Source organism: Pelmatolapia mariae, linkage group LG7 (genome assembly GCF_036321145.2).
Source record: "Pelmatolapia mariae isolate MD_Pm_ZW linkage group LG7, Pm_UMD_F_2, whole genome shotgun sequence".
Classification (NCBI taxonomy): Eukaryota; Metazoa; Chordata; class Actinopteri; order Cichliformes; family Cichlidae; genus Pelmatolapia; species Pelmatolapia mariae.
The window spans coordinates 23,768,706-23,786,092 of NC_086233.1; the positions used below are offsets into that span (position 1 = coordinate 23,768,706).

Here is a 17,387-nt window from a genome sequence, read left to right on the forward strand (position 1 = left end):
CATTACATATGATGCGAATGATATTTGGCTTTGGTTTTCCTTGAGGAAAGCTAGGAGAATAATTTAAGCAAAGAAAGAGTGCCTATAGTTTCAAAGATAGTGTCAAAGACATCAAAGATTATTTAAACAAGCCCATTAATAGCTGTATTAGACAGGTAACAGATGAAAGTAATATATAATATCTCATAAACCAGCCTACATACAAACAGTATTTTGAATTTTTTCACATGTGTTCCGGAGCACGGCTAATTCACAAAACTACTCCCGCTGTGGATACAAAAATCAAATAAAACCATGCACAAACAGGATTATGATTTCATCACCCTTGTAAAAATGTTTAATCTTATTTAAGAGGGCGAATCAAAAATTGAGATACTGAGACATTTTGTGAAGATTGCAAACCATAAAATGCTAATACTTTTTATTTAATATTAATAACAATAATCGATTTAATATATAGGTGCCTTTCACCACACTTAAGGACACCTTACAAGGACTTAAAGAACAAAATCACAGCACAGATAAAATAACAGTAGGAAGACACAATAAAAATAACTGTCAATACATCAGTCAATTTGTAATCTATTACCTGCATTTAGTGGGTCACAGTCATGTTGAGATCAGTCTCAACATCAGGCAGGAAGTGCTAAGAAAAACTCTCAAAGACAAAAACTGAAGTCATTTCCAGTGTATTTTGTTTTTAATTCGTTTTGCAAGTGCAGTCAAAGTCAAATTCAACTTTTCTCTTAATTCTGCAATACGTACAGAATGTACGACGAATTGAAATGTTTCACGCAACCCACGGGGTAAAGCTTGAATAAATAAATATGAGACATCTATGAGATTATGAGATGAAAGTTAAAGTATCAAGTATAAATATGGGTTGCATGAGTTATATGAAAGCCTATGTGCTATATGTAAAATTCACTTTGTGGTTAAAAAATATGGAAAACCACCCAAATCACACGGAAGATTATTTGATTTTACATTCTACTCTGTTTTTACAACTTTTTTTTGCCTAAATTCACTGCATGTAAATGAGAATATCAGTGCACTAAATGTCATAAGATCCTTGTGCAGAGAGAGAGGGCAGCCCATGCTTTAGCGATCTCCAAACATGTACAGCACATTGGTCAGCACAGCCCTGCCCTCAGAACCTAACCACCAGATCAACAAGGGCAAAGCTGTTTTCCCTTTGTCCCCAACTGCAACCTGTTGGCTTTTAACAGAGAAACCTCTGGAACAAGGTTGCACTTTCTGCAGGTGTTTTCTCCAAAGGCTCTCATCTTCCTTTCTGATGTCTACTCTTTGGAATTAAGCATTTCCTCCATTCAGCCATGATCACTTCACTTTTCTCCAACCTTGGGTTTATCTACTTGCTTCTGGTGATCATTCATCTGAGCTTGAGCAGTCCTATCAACCCCGCTGAGAACCATCACAGGGCATCACTTGGTAGTGTTGTGGTTGATAATCCACTGGTTGATGCACAGGACTTTCTAAGCCAGTTTCTGTCTACGCTGAACCTCACAAAGCTGAGGCCCCAGACCCGGCAAATTGCTGCTCACAAAGAGCCGCCAGAGTACATGCTTGAGCTGTACAACCGATTTGCTAATGACCGGACTGCTGTGCCATCAGCCAACATTGTGCGCAGCTTCAATAATGAAGGTACAAGCTTCTTTTTGTTTTGGAAATATTTGTCACGTTTAATGTTGTGTTCAGGAATTTAAATTATTCAACAGTTTTGACTTATGGAGGGGAAAGTGATGTACTGTAAATGCTAATTATCATTGTTTTATTTCATCCTGACAATTTATGAGTGAGAGTGCCTTAAGTCTGACCACGCACATTCATACAAAAAGTTTGAAGCACGCTTTTTCATCCTTTAATTTCAGATTCATCCCCCTACGGTATAACACCCAGGGGTATAAGGATATATCCCTTGCTGTTTAATATCTCTTTGCCTCACCACGAACGAATAACATTAGCTGAACTTCGACTTTTCACTTTGGTCTGGAAGGCCCAAAGACCATCTGCTGGCTTTGATTGCAAGGTGACAATCTACAAAATACATGAGGGAGTTGTTTGGACTAAAGAGGTGGGGAAAGAAGGAAGAAGGAGGGATAAAGAGGAGGTGTTGGAGATGAAGGATCTGGAGGAACTGGTGACAAAGCATATCCGTGCAAAAGATAATAGCTGGGTGTCATTTGAACTGACGCATGTGGTTACACTCTGGCGGAAGTCAGGGTGTGCAACTCACAGACTCGAGGTTCATCTTGCATGTATGGGGTCAGAGGATGAAGGGGCCACACAAGAGGCCACAGAGGAGGCAGAAACTTTGGTGGACATTGACAGGAGCTTGGACGGGAAACACAATACAATAATGATTGTGTTCTCAGATGATCAGAGCAGAGACCGCAAACAGGACAAACAAGAGCTCATCCAAATGATTAACCACGAGAATGACCTTCCTGAGAACATGGGCAGGGGCCAAGAACCCTTCTGGGAGCATGTTAATCACAAAAACGGCCATGCTAAACAGGACGAGCTAAACCAACAGTCTCTCATGCAACCGCAGTCCAACCTTATCTATGACGCACCTCCTCGAATCCGTCGCAATGTTAAGAGCGAGTCATGCAAAAGAACACCTCTCTTTGTGGATTTTAAAGACATTGGCTGGGATTCATGGATCATCCAACCTCTGGGCTACGAAGCGTACAAGTGCAATGGCGTATGCAACCCGCCTATGACTTCTGAGGTCTCCCCCACCAAACATGCCATAGTGCAGACGCTGCTGAGTATAAAGAATCCAGATAGAGCAGCGCGTGCCTGCTGTGTACCCACAAAGTTGGAGCCAATCTCACTACTTTATCACGATAATGGAGCGATTACTTTCAACCACAAGTATGAGGGAATGGTGGTGGCAGAGTGTGGCTGCAGATAGTCCTCAGAGTATTACGTATTACTAAGACTGTGTTGTGATGGATCTAAAAGTCATCATCTTAGAAACATCTCTATCTATCTATCTATCTATCTATCTATCTATCTATCTATCTATCTATCTATCTATCTATCTATCTATCTATCTATCTATCTATCTATCTATCTATCTATCTATCTATCTATCTATCTATCTATCTATCTATCTAAGATCTAAGATCTTATGCATTGGTGTGTAAAAAGCACAGGTCAGGACTTAGTTGTAAATTAGAAATGAACACATGATGTAAATTTGCAATTGTATAAAGATAAATCAATAATCCTTATATTAATGTAGACTATAAGCCTTTCGATATAATGCTGCAAATCATTAACCACAATCATCTATTACTGTAGTCGAAACAAGAGAGAGGAAACGATTGTCTGACAGCAAATATCTGAAAATCAAAGTATAAATGTTGTTCCCGTCTCATGCCACATCATGAGGAGTAAGCCAAAAAGCTAAATAATGCAGACAACAGCAATAACCTTCTGAATATTTTGGGATTCTGAGAGAAATTAAACAAAAAACTTCCTTTGTAAGTCTCCACATTTTCTTCAATATCTATATTTATTTCAATAATTTATACATATTTTATGCACTACATAAACTGTAATGTGTTTTTTTTTTTAAATTATGAAAAGCCTCATGTGTTATTTGAATAACAATCCTGCTGAAATGCTTTATATTGAGATGTTCAGCCACAAATTTCTAAATGACATAATTTCCTTCTTTGCCCTGTGGCATGTTGGAGCCAGCCAGATGATTTAAAGACTGTGACATTTTTTCTCCTATTTGCTTGCCATACTTGCAGAAAATGTATTTTCGATGGCTTTTGACCAGGAGAGGATTTTACGGTGTGTTGGAGCTCTTCGGGGGCTTCATGTCTGAAAAATGTTATTTCTCTTGCTTAATCTTGCAGTCGACTGCTGTGAAATCATGCTTTATACCAGCCGTTCATATCTTGCTTTTTGGCTTTCGACATAAATGCTAATACGGTTGGGAAAAAAATAAAATATCTGAAAACAAATATGTTCACTGAGCAGTTTTTGAGCTTGTGCAACATATTTCATTGTCAGGTAATCACCGCACTCCCCATCAGTCAGCCGTAATCCCCGTCCCTCTAGCGCCACATGCCTGGCGGGCCTCACTCTGCCCGCTTCCATACCAGAGTGATAAAGAGGTGTCAGAGCCTGGAGTCTTGTAGGCCATCACTCAGGATGAGACGCCACTCCAAGTGGTAGCATTTGTGAGAAGGTGGTGTCAGATTCCTGGTCTCGAGCGCCAGCTTGTCCTAATGACAATTCGGCCATCAGGTTCCCTGCTGCCCTCTGAACCCTCCCACTTCCCTTTTTTGACACTGGCATGCTTACACTCTTATCAAGGCCAAGGCAACGGTACAAATGGAAAAAATACATGTCACATCATCACCTAGCTTTTGCTGTTAACAGTCGGAAGTAGATAACAATAATGGAATAACACTGTGGAACTTAATAGGATCCTCACGCAACGAACAGATTTACATGGGCCAAGTGTGCAGGGCAGAGATACGGACAGGCAGTGAATGGATTAATTTATCATTGTGGAACTTATTTAAAATGGATGTGGGAAATATTTTATTTTACAGTTTTTCTCAGTCGCTTTGGTGCTTTTCTCACATCACTATTAACATTTGCACAGCAGTTAGTGTATTTCTCAAAACAATTAGTGCAAACTGCAAAACCTAGTGGATAACCTGCAAAAGCAGGTCACTTGCTCAAAATCGATAATCCAGTCCTCAAAAGCAAGTATTCATGTCAATGAAACTGTCAGTGTCATCAAAATGAGAAGTCTTGACACCATCTTGATGAACAAGATAATCAAATGGCTTTGTCATGTTTTCATTATGACAGTGTACAGTATTCTCTCAGTGTCTTCCAATGCAAAAAAAGGTCAGAACTCGGTAACACTACCTGAAAATGCTCAAGACAGCACTATACACTTTTTGCACAGCCATGTACAGTAAAATATACAGTAAAGTTAGACATTCCTGTAGTTATGGAAGTAAGTGAGTACAAGACACTGAATACGCATGTTTCACATTTTTACTGTGTAGGATTTTTGTAATTCTACAACATTGTGCAAAAGAAAAATACTCTACAGTCACGTATTTAGAATAAACGTGAGAAACACCCTTTTGGTAGAGCTGTGCACAAATGTGAACAATATAACAGTACATATTGTAACTGAACATACGTAAATCATTCTGGCACATTCGGACGTTCCTGTCTGTCTGGCCACATATTCTCATCTACATCACAGCGGATATCATCCCTTGCAATGCAACGAGGAAAGTATCTCCTGGAGTGGCGAATCCATCCTCTGCATGACTCTGCTGTGATGTCGTCACATGCTGCATCCATGGCTGCTAGCAGGGCCATTTGTGCATGTGAATGCCGGTCATAAACCTTCCACCTCCAGGCAGACAACAACTCCTCCATCGGATTAAGAAATGGGGAGTAGGGAGGGAGATATTCAACAGGTATTCTGTCATGTGCTGCAAACCACTGTCTGACCAGATGTGAGTAGTGAAAAGGGACATTATCCCACACAACAACATACTTGTTGAGTTGACATCCACCCCTCTCATTCTCAGGGACTATGGCATGAGAGAAATTGTTCAATTTCGGGGACAGGAAAAAATAATGAAAAAAGGTATAACATTTGCTTGACAGCATTTGAAAACTAATGCACCAATTTTGTATGTAATGACTCAAGCAATGAAATAAAGACTATTAGTTTTATTGGGAACTACTATTTAGCATCCAAAAGTATAGTTCATTTTGACTGACATGACATAAGCAAATGATAATGTTGTCGATGGGAGAGAATTGTATGAAAGCACCTGATACATGTCCAAGAGCATTTGCAATTTGTTCAGAGGAAGGAGAAATTGCACAAATGACTAAATGTTGTGGAGGTTGCACTAATAGTTTTGAGAATTTTCATTTTGATCTGAGAAAAGCACCAAAGTGACTGAGAAAAACTGTAAGCCTAAAGCATGAGCCACAAATATATACCAAGAATGAAGCCAAAAGGAGAGCTTTAATGAAAATTCATGACAAGAAAAAGTCTTACTGTTTGTTTTTCTTATCATTAAGAACTTTCATTTCTGCAAAGTGTTTTTTTTTAAAATTATAAACATAATCTCATTAAGGTTAAACATTTTACATGTAAACACTTTCTACTAAGCCTAAAATATCTACGAAACATTCATTAAATAGGCTTTCCTTTCTTCCAAGGCAGCAAAACCCATAAAAGGTCAAGCTCGCTGTTACAGCAGTTGCAGATTAAAGGTACAGAACGTGACATTTGAAAAGCTTTCTGTTCATGTTAGACCATTTCTTTTATGTTTCTTGGCCCCTTTTTAGATTTCTCAGTACTGAACATGCACTTTCCACAACAGTTCATTCATGAAACAAAACACTATTAACCTCCAAAATGTTTTAACTGTCAAAATGAAATTTTACCCGCTGAGTCACAGCATTACTTTGATGCTGTATAAAACCAGGGTGGTAAAAATGCATATTCTTTCAGAACAATAGTGGACTGTGTAGGTGTATTCTTCACCTTCTAATTCCATAATAATTGTGTGCTGCATATGTTGACTGACACTGAGTAGCTGCTATTACAGACTATTAATTTTGTGATGATAGCTGACTGCTGTTGTGTTTTTTATTGTATTGTACTCAAAGAAATACTCTTCAAGAACACGTGGTTCTGCATTCTGCTTTATTCTGCCATTATATTTGCATATAATGTAAAGGACACATCGTTCTCTCGTTCAGTGTAATGCTGGCCGAACAGCATTGTGTGCTTCAAACATCATCTGCAAGTTTCTATATATTCTTTTGCTCAAGTTGCTTTTGAATATTTCTGCTGAAGTTTTCAAAATACGTAAAATCCCCCTAAACATGCGCTCATAATAAATAATAAGGCAAATGACTAAGTGCAATTGTTTACAGTGTGAAGAGTTACAGCCTGCTTATGTCTGTGTGAGCGAAACAGACATTTATAACAGTTCAATACTTTAATTGTCCAAATTAATGCAGCACTACCGCATTGTGTGAGTCATCATATTCAGAATAGCCTGTTTATTTGTCAAAATCTGCCAAACACACACATTAGAAGTCATGAGTATGAAGACTGTAAAGCATTTTTATAGAGCTTGAGCGCAGCAGAGTTACAGTAATTTGTGGTGTTGGAGGAGCTGCTAAGATAAACATTTAATGCGGGCAACAGCCTGCCCATAAGAATAAGGATATGTGATGATATAGCAATGTAAAGGAAAGTAAAAACAGAGCACAACAGTATAAAGGAAGATGTAGGAGAAAAGATTGTGGATAAAAATCTGTTGCCCAGGCAAGCGTCAGGATCACCCTCAATTTCCAGCACTGATTTGTTACTATAACGTATTATTGTACACAGTAGGCCTGTGCTCTGTGTCGACAGCCATGCCTTACATGTTGCAGATCATTAGGATTTTGTTCTGTGCTGTGTACAATTTCTGTCTTTTTCTTACTGTGTCTGTTGTTTACATCCACGTAAAAAGGTTTTACCAGGATTTCTATGAAAAGCTAAGTACGGCCTGTTATTGTAAATCCACCTTTAGTATTAATAACTCGAGATGATTGTTTTCTGTATGACTGTATCAATTTTCACACTGTTATGGAGGAATTCTGGCCCACATTATTGCTTCAGTTCATTAAGATTTTCTTGGCAACTGTTTATGCTCAGCTCTCTTAAGGACTTCAGCCAGGTTGAGGACTTGTCTGGGACATCTTGATTTGTTTCTTTTTCAGATTTCTTTGTTAGATTTGTTGGTGTATTTAGGATCATGTATCCATACACACTTAGCTGGTGAATGGATTTGTTTGTGTATGTGCTATTCATTTATGGAAATTATGATGGCACTGCTGTCCTGCTTGGCCAGGACATTTTTAGTCTCAAGAGTTTTTTTTCCCGGTTAAATAAAGGTTAATAATAATAATAATAATAATAATAATAATAATAATAATAATAATAATAATAATAATAATAATAAATAACCCTTCCTGCTTCTCCAAGGTCATTGTTGATCTCTTTCCTCCTTGGCTTTGGGTTAGCACACAGCTGAATGTGCTCAAACTTCTTCTTTTATAAAGATGCTCACACTTTCTGATGATCATAGAGTGTATTTGATTAACAGCACTAAAAGAAGCAATAAAAATCTCCTTAGTTATTCACAGGATTGCATTGAGTCCTGTGAAAACGTTCTTTTTGACATGAAAGCAATTTTTTTTTTCTTTCCAACCTTGCTTTTGAATGCAACATTTCATAACTACTACAAAATGTCAGTCTGTTATACTCAGAAAATTAACAGTGTGGCACAGCAGGAGTTCAATGTCAGTGAAGCGTTGCAGAACAAAACTCTTAGGAAATTAGACAATGAGTAACACACTTCAAGAGTCATTGTGACAAAATAGCTAACCGTTTCCACCCCCCTGGTTTGCACTGTGCCAAAGGAATTTTTTATTTTGGCTGCACAGACTTATACGCTCATGCAAAATCTTGATTTTGACACATGAATCACAGATTTGAGATGAGTTACGGTCTTTTGCAGTTTATATATACATAGTGTTATGCTGCATGTATGAGCTGTTTTAGGAAAAGTATAATGTTACCACTGTAAAATGTTTTAATACACAATTGACTTGTTAGCATATTGATTGATTTTTGTCATTTAGATCAGCCGACTTACACAATTGGTGATGTCTAATTTGGGAGAGTAAAACTATTCATATGAGTCAAAGCAACTGAGAAAAACGTCACTAAAACACTGCTCTGTTAACAGTGGGAAGTAGCTTCATGTTAAAGCTGACTGGGACATGATTGGCCATGCATTTACAGGTAGAAACTAGTGGCATGCAACAGGAAATAAATGTTTATTTGTATGCTGAAGCAGAAAAGATCTTCCTGGAAAAACTAGTGTGTAAGTGTCCCGGTTGTTTTTAATCAATTATTTGAAATCATAGCTTTTGTTTAATGATTATAGTTTGATCCACCATAATTGAAAATAGCTGGAGACATAAAGTAAATGTGAGTAGATGAAATTAAATGATCTCTCTGTGTAGCCCATTTAATTTAGCCCAACCAAAGGTCATTTTTCACAGTCCCAGATTGAGACTCGACTCATTGTCTCCAGTTTAACTCTGCATCTGAAAAAAATGTTAAATACTTAAACTTATATATGTAGCAATGACAGATATTAATGTTAAACATAAAGCAATTTCACACAATAAAGCCAGCATATGTAGCATACAAATAAACCCCAAGACTAATGTTTTTTTCTATGCTTGTATGTATTCTATGCATCTCTCAGGCCCAGTTAATTGTGGCTTTGATCACAAAGCCATGCTGTTCAAAACATTGGTTTGCTAGGGGTAACAAAACAAAGTCTGCAAAAGAGCAAAAACTGCTTGTTGCAGACACTGTTAATGATGAGCAACACGGACACATGGAATCAACATCTTATTTTATAGGTTTTCTTTTAATAAATGGTTAAGCTCAAGTTGCTCAAGACCTCTGAGGTAAAAAACAAACAAACAAACAAATAAAACAAACAAAAAACACCCAGCTTCTGACTGTTACATAGTACTCTGAGTCATCTTTAAATACCCACAGGCCGCACATGACATCTTTCAACCACACACACAAACCAGTAGAGCAGTTTCTCGTTTGCCATATCTGTAAATCAGCCCCATCCTTTGATGAAATTTTGACTTTTGTCGCCTTATGACAGTAAGTCATGGTATGAATAACATAAATAATATCTGATCAAGTACAGAGGAACACATCTTTTTTTTTTTTTAATAATTTAATATTTGGTGCAGTGTACACGTAGAATATCCCAGAACTCACTGAGACTTTGATACTTGAAAAATGAATCGGTTCGCTGTAACAATTTAGTCACTTTTCGCTCTCAGATATGAGCTTTAAGCTCACAGCAGCGCGGCGATTTTCACTGTCTTTACTGTAAAATAAACAACAGCACCGCAGCGGCACGCCTGTCATCTCCTGCGTGGGCATGCGCAGATGGAGCGTGGTGGGTGGAGATTTTTTTTGTTTATTTTCCTGGCTAACTAGCTAGTAAAACGCGTTGTTGTTAGCATTTATATTCCCCCCTCACATTATCAGTAAAGTATAAGAAGTCGAACATATAAACGAGTGCGAGTTTAGCGAGTATTACACTGAAACGTTTGATGAGGTTTTTAGGTTTGGGTCCATCACAGAAGACCCTCGCGAGCTAGGCGTGAAGTTGATGAAGGTTAGCGTGTGCTAGCAAGCTAGCCGAAATAACGCTAAGGCGAGCTAGTTAACGCTGGCACTTCGTAGATAAAGTAAACCATATATTATCTCCTGCATCCAGGAACAAGGCTACAGCTCGGTGGTATCACTGTAAGTGCGCAACATTTCCTCTTTGATTTGTGTTGTGATTTATATATAGAATTAGTTGACGAGTAACCCAGTGTTAGCTAATGCTAACAGAGGATGAACTGGAAATTGCTGGCTCTCCTTATTCTGTTCATTAATTGTTCATTTGCTAAACGTGCATTAATATGAATACACAGTTATTCATGATCATGAGCAGTGTAGTACCGACCAGGCTGGGCTGCATCATACTGGGGTATAAGGGATAGAGGAAATATAAAGTTACCCGCTTCCATTAGCTATATGGTGATTTCATCTTAATTCACCAGTTTTTAAAAAACAAAACATTTTTCTGCTCATTCATCTCCGATTTGCCTAAAAATGTAATGATCCATAGTTTGTACAGGTATAATTGTGGGTGTGAAGTTTTAGCTTCATATATGTAATACTTGTAAAGACACATATTTTTCAAAAATCTGTCAACTTTCAGCACGTTTTTCCCCACTTTTAAATTTGAGGCCTTGTTTGAACACGAATATCTCAAAAACTATTAAAGATAAAAGCCTGAAATTATCACTAGCCTCTTTTAGCGTTATAGGGAACTAGGGGTTGTAATTTGTGACAGATACCGAAAACAGACAATTAGAAATGTGAACTTTTCTTTTATCTTAGTCCCAAATTGCAGACTCTGATTGGCTTTTATGGTAAGAAAATTTCATGCTCGTATCTCGAGCATGGCCCCAGAGTTCAAAGAAAAACATATATAAACATTTAAGTTCAAATTTTACAAATTGGTCAAGCAGAATGTTTACACTGATTTAAGATGGAATGACTTTATTAGGACAAAGGCTAGTTACATTTTTTTTGTGAGACTGTAGTAATAAGTAAAACTTTAACTGAGTATCAATTTATTTTTTCAGAAACTGAAGTTATTTTGCTCCCCGTACAACATACTGTATTTGTCAATGCAGTGTTGCTAATGGATGAATGGGAACTTTAAAGCAGTGGTTACAAATTAATTATGTGCCTTACAACTCAGATGTCAGAATGACAACATTGTTATCAGCACCTGTTCATATGTGCATAAAGTATTGAATCAAAGATACAGAGACAACCTTGAGCAGTCTTCTTTGGAAAAGTTGCCAGAAAAACTCTTCTTTCTGTGGCCAGTACATTGAGTGTTTTGTCAGTTAGTTTTCTCCCCCACCTGAGGTGATTCACAGATTGATTTTTACTTTATGAATTGTGGTGTGAAATCCTGATTATTATCTCAACTCTCACTGAAGACAGTTCTCCTCCTGCTTTAGGTTGCTAAATTTGGGCAACAGTGGCTCGACAGTAATTTTACCTTCTCATTTCTTCTGGTAAAGGTAAAGAGGATACAGCTGGAAAGCCTCCCCAAGGTTGAAACCTAAGGAGCAAGATGTCAATCACAAGCACCCCCACGAGTAATGATGCCTGCTTGAGCATTGTGCACAGCCTCATGTGCCACCGTCAGGGAGGAGAGAGTGAAAGCTTCGCTAAGCGAGCTATTGAGAGCCTCGTCAAGAAGCTCAAGGAGAAGAAAGATGAGCTGGATTCCCTTATTACAGCCATCACTACAAATGGAGCTCATCCTAGCAAGTGTGTCACCATACAGCGGACTCTGGATGGACGCCTACAGGTAAAGTAGCAAATTCATACTTCTGTGTTTGTTGGTGTTACACTCTGTGATTGTAAATTGGAAAACTTAAGGACCTGTCTAATTTGATGCACCTCTTTGCTCTAGGTGGCGGGGCGGAAAGGGTTTCCCCACGTTGTCTATGCCAGATTATGGCGATGGCCTGATCTACACAAGAATGAGTTAAAACACGTGAAATATTGCCAGTATGCGTTTGACCTGAAGTGTGACAATGTTTGTGTCAACCCATACCACTACGAGAGGGTTGTCTCTCCTGGAATTGGTGAGTAGATTTTAATTTTTGAGTTATTAATTAATATATAGAGTACTAATAAAGGGTTTATATAAGAATGTTACGGTTTATTCAATGTGATCATTTTCTTTGATAACATATCTTATATTTATACATAATATTTAGTTAAAATATCCAAGTTTCTTGCCTAATTTTTACTCTGATTATTAAGCCACACTTAGAGTGATGCTGATTAAAATGTCTCGCTGTTAAATGTGTTTGCAGACTTATCAGGACTGACCCTCTCAAGTTCAGGTAGGGTGAGCATTTTCTGTTTGCTCAACATAGATTTCTGTGAATGTTCTTCAGTTCTAACCACGTCCTGTTCTGCTAGGTCCACTCTTAGTAAAGGATGAGTATGACTACGATAACCAGCCATCTCACTCCAGCTCTGAAAATCACCTGCCGACGATCCAGCATCCACCGTCGAGGCCGGGCCCACAGGAAACATTCAACAGCCCTGCTCTACTTCCCCCATCAGAGGGCAGCAGTTCAGCTTCTACTTCTGCTTTCTCGACCATTAGTGCCGGACCCTCAAGTAAGTCACGAAACAGTGTCAGCACCTTCTGCAAAATTAAAATAATCCAGCTACTTTAAAAACACTGTGAATCTAAATGTTGCTGTTTTACACTTGGTGTTTGTTAGATTTAAATAAGCATTTTTTAAGGAAATGAATTAATTTGATTACTTATTTAACCAAAGTTAATTTTATTCAGTCTTTTGTTTTAAGCTATTTATTAATGGAGCTGTTTTAAATGTATGCTTACAGATCCTACCCCGAACTGGAGCAGAAACCCCAGCTTCACCCCAGCGGTGCCTCAGCACCAGAATGGGCACCTACAGCATCATCCGCCCATGCCTCACACAGGGCATTACTGTGAGTGAATATAAAACATGCACAAGTTCTGCACAGCTTGGACAAGTCAAATCTGATAAATTCATTTGTAATTTTCTGCGTTCAAGCCAGTGGAGACAAATGTGCTATTAGGCTAATTAACCTTGTTAAGTAGTTTAGTTAAAGACTGGCTGCTGTAGCAGAACACATTAGTATTCTACAGAGACGTGAAGCCAAATAGGTGATGGTTTATTTATGAGTTATTGAAGATATTAGAGATAATACTTCTAATGTGTGAGTGGAGTTAAGCTTATCAAATTTAAAAGTTGATTTGAAAATTTGTAAAATAGTCTTCACCTTCGACGTCTGGTCAGTGCATTACGTTTATGAGTCAGCCTCTTTTGGTCATTTTTAGCTCTAGCTGCTATGTGTTCAATACTCATTTCTAAATAAAATCTCTCTGTTTAAATACACGTGTAATTATTTTCAACATGATTTACAGGGCCTGTTACCAATGAAATTGCATTCCAGCCACCCATATCCAACCACCCTGGTAAGTACTAAGAAGAAGATCAAAGACAGTTTGCTTTTTAAATTTTTTTTATCCCTAATTGTGCTATGAGTGAACTTGATTGACCTCTGGTTGCTTGCTGGTTGTTTCAGCTCCAGAATATTGGTGTTCGATTGCATACTTTGAGATGGATGTCCAAGTTGGGGAGACGTTTAAAGTTCCATCCACATGTCCAATAGTGACTGTGGATGGCTATGTCGATCCATCAGGAGGGGATCGCTTCTGCTTGGGTCAACTGAGCAATGTCCACAGGACGGAGAACATAGAGAGAGCCAGGTACTATGTCACTCACTTTAAAATATATCATGATATTGTTTAGTGAAGAAATTCATGTCAAATATGGTTACTATTTACTTCCTGTCCTTCATGTCGTTAGGCTCCACATCGGCAAAGGTGTGCAGCTGGAGTGCAAAGGTGAAGGAGATGTCTGGGTGCGCTGTCTGAGTGATCACGCAGTGTTTGTGCAGAGCTATTATCTGGACCGAGAGGCTGGACGCGCGCCTGGCGACGCAGTTCACAAGATCTACCCCAGTGCTTACATTAAGGTGCGAATAGCATAATTATGAGATTTGGACTAATGATAATCTCAGTAGATTATGTGAAGTGTCCCTTTTTCGTTGTACTAGTAGAGAATTTTGACCATATATACACAGAGTCTCTCAATATTTGTAGACAGATTTTTAGCATTTGCCTTGTCCCCTGCCAGGTGTTTGACTTGCGTCAGTGCCACAGGCAGATGCAGCAGCAGGCAGCGACGGCTCAGGCAGCAGCTGCAGCGCAAGCAGCTGCAGTCGCTGGGAATATTCCAGGTCCAGGCTCCGTGGGAGGCATCGCCCCTGCGATCAGTGAGACTTCTTACTGCCACTCTTAGCCTTGAACAAGTATATTGTTATGATTACTTGTGTTTTTATGACAAGCTCTATTTATGTTTGGTAAATGTTAAATATCAGACAAGAAACTCTGATCAAAGCACTTTTGAGATGAGGAAAGTGAAAGATCCTTGAGTGGTAAAATTTATTTATTCATAACCTGTTATGCACAGTTCCTCTTTTTATGCATTAAAGCAAACAATGTTTTCCTTCCTTTACTTGTTGGTTTTGTCAGACTGTTTTGTGAGACTTTTTAAAAACAACTTAATTTTCTTTAACTGTCAATGATAGTGATGATGATAATGAAAAAAACTTCTTTATAGCTGACCGGTGGTGCAGTGGGTAGACTGAGTCTTTTCTGTGTGCGTCTTGCATGTTCTTCCTGTGTGGGCTTCATCTGGCTACATGCATATTTAGCTCAATTGTGCATGGATGAAAGGTAGAAAAAGTGCTTGAAGGGTGTAGAGTAAAGCACTGTATGAATGGATGACCTTTAGTCTGCAGTGCTTTGAGTAGTCAGTAAGGCTAGAAGACTAAATTAAATTTAGTGGAAATGCAGTACAATATGCAACCTGATGTGAGTGGGACGAACGAGTATATTAGTAGTAGTCTCTGTGTGGTAACTGTACCTACTTAGTATGTTCCACAGTCACACAGATTCAGTTGCCTCACGTTTCTCTGCTTTGGTTTGGCCTGTAGTGCCACATCGATCTAAAAATTGCCGCTTGTAATTTCCCCTGCAGGTCTGTCAGCTGCTGCAGGCATTGGGGTCGATGACCTGCGCAGGCTGTGCATCCTCCGGATGAGCTTCGTGAAGGGCTGGGGGCCGGACTACCCACGGCAAAGCATTAAAGAGACACCCTGTTGGATTGAGATCCATTTACACCGAGCCCTGCAACTACTAGACGAAGTTCTGCACACCATGCCCATAGCTGACCCTCAACCTCTTGACTGAGTTAAAACATATGAACTGTATTAGGAAAAAACTAAAAAACTTAATAAATGAAAAATAACAGTTAAAAACAGAACAAAAAAAAAATCAGACTCTACTCTTAAGAGAAAAACTCCAACTATAAGCCTGGAGTGCCAAAGGAGGACTGCAAACACGGGGATGGTTAATAGTTTCTAGGAGTAGGAAGGAGGACATGAAGGCCAGCAGTATACTCCAAAACACACTTCTTTAAAATCCAGCACTGCAAGCAGTTTCCAGAATACTGAGAGACTCCAGGTTTGCAGTTTCAGTGACTTCCAAACAGCTGGAGGAACATGTGAGTCACACTGGGAGGACTCGCAGCGCAGTGGAAGAGGACGGCCATGAAAAAGGAAGCTGATTGTTTACTAAGCGAGGCTGCTTAACATCAAACGAACACGGCCTGTGCCTCTCTAACCTCAAGGCTGAGGTTACAAAAACACTCAAGGTACAATGATAAGAATTAAAGAAAATATTTTCACTGAGAATATTAGTGCAGCATTAATGTTGATGCTGTGCGAAGCCAATTCATCCATTTTCTTGCGTAAATTATTTAGTGAAATATTTGGCTCTCAAACAATTTAGGTGTTTGATCCCAACTCATCCTAAATGTGATTTCAGCTGGAGTATACAGCCGGTCCAGTCCTCCTCTTATGGCTCTCTTATACGGCTTCATGTACATGGAGTTATTTCCCCCTCACAGATCAGGACATTAATGTAAAATTATGTTATACATTACCCATGCTCTCGTAAACTGTAATCTTGCTTATTTTTCCAGTGCTGGCAGTCCTTGTTTGATGTGCTATGATTTATATTCTCCTTTTGAATTTTTGTTTTGTAATAACAGAGCATTTTGAAAAGCCCATTTTAGATGAACTCAGTTTCTCTTTCAACGCCATAAAACTTTCCTTTTTTTTTTTTTACAACCAGTCAAGGCTGTTCTAACCCTGAGAAAGTAATGGCTTGGACTGAAAATTTTCCAAGCCAAATTTTCATTGAAATTAGGAAATAGTAAAAATAAAAATCTCACGCCTGTGTTGATATGTTACTGTATTTCTTTTACTAGCTTAGTGTCTTTTAGCACTTTATTAATTTGTAATTAATTTGTCTTCTTCATAAGTCTCATTTGTGGTTACTTGTCGTAATCATATAATCTGTTAGCATAGCTGAAGGGTTTTCATTGCAAACTACTTGCGGTTTATGTGCTATCTGCCCAAAATCTGTTTTTACTTTCAAACACTCACCCGCAGCAGGTTTGATTGGTTTTTGGCTGACTTCAGTACTTTAGAGACACTTTAGGTGGAGTATTTCTTTAAGATGGCTCACAATTACCCATTTTTATTTTAACGTATTCTAGCTGAGTAACTGAGGGGTGAACTGTGAGAGGAAGTGTAAGCCATATTGATGCCAAAAAAAGCGAAAAGGTTATTGGACCGTAGTCATTTCAGTATTATGTCGCTTGTACAAGCTCTGTTTTAATTATCAGAACCATTCTAGTTTTGTTCAGCATTATTGATCAAACAATACTTTTGTTATCTGGAGCTCTGTTTACCTACAGCTGTTGCAGTATTTTATACTCTTTTTGCTACTTTTACAGTGATGAACCACCCGTTCTAAAAAACGATAAAAAAAAAAAAATGCTGTACAATTTTCAAGAAATGCAACTTCATGCTTTTCTTTACAATTCTGCCATACAATCTGAATACATACAGAGTTCGAATGCTATTGATGTTTATATGTATGCATATGGTTGAATAAAATTTA

The 17,387-nt window shown here is 38.4% G+C and overlaps 2 protein-coding genes across 2 annotated transcripts; both read left to right on the plus strand.

The window, feature by feature from the left end:
- The first annotated feature begins 1,337 nt into the window (after positions 1 to 1,337).
- LOC134630823 (bone morphogenetic protein 10-like) lies at positions 1,338 to 2,941 on the plus strand. The gene is made up of 2 exons (XM_063478522.1): positions 1,338 to 1,665; positions 1,893 to 2,941. Exons 1-2 carry the CDS (start codon positions 1,338 to 1,340, stop codon positions 2,939 to 2,941), a joined length of 1,377 nt encoding a protein of 458 aa, XP_063334592.1.
- A 7,150-nt stretch (positions 2,942 to 10,091) lies between these two features.
- smad4a (SMAD family member 4a) lies at positions 10,092 to 17,364 on the plus strand. Its single transcript, XM_063478521.1, has 11 exons — positions 10,092 to 10,453; positions 11,797 to 12,089; positions 12,195 to 12,369; positions 12,604 to 12,633; positions 12,713 to 12,916; positions 13,148 to 13,255; positions 13,716 to 13,766; positions 13,877 to 14,060; positions 14,161 to 14,329; positions 14,491 to 14,629; positions 15,397 to 17,364. Exons 2-11 carry the CDS (start codon positions 11,850 to 11,852, stop codon positions 15,606 to 15,608), a joined length of 1,512 nt encoding a protein of 503 aa, XP_063334591.1. The 5' UTR covers positions 10,092 to 10,453; positions 11,797 to 11,849; the 3' UTR covers positions 15,609 to 17,364.
- The last annotated feature ends 23 nt before the right edge of the window (positions 17,365 to 17,387 follow it).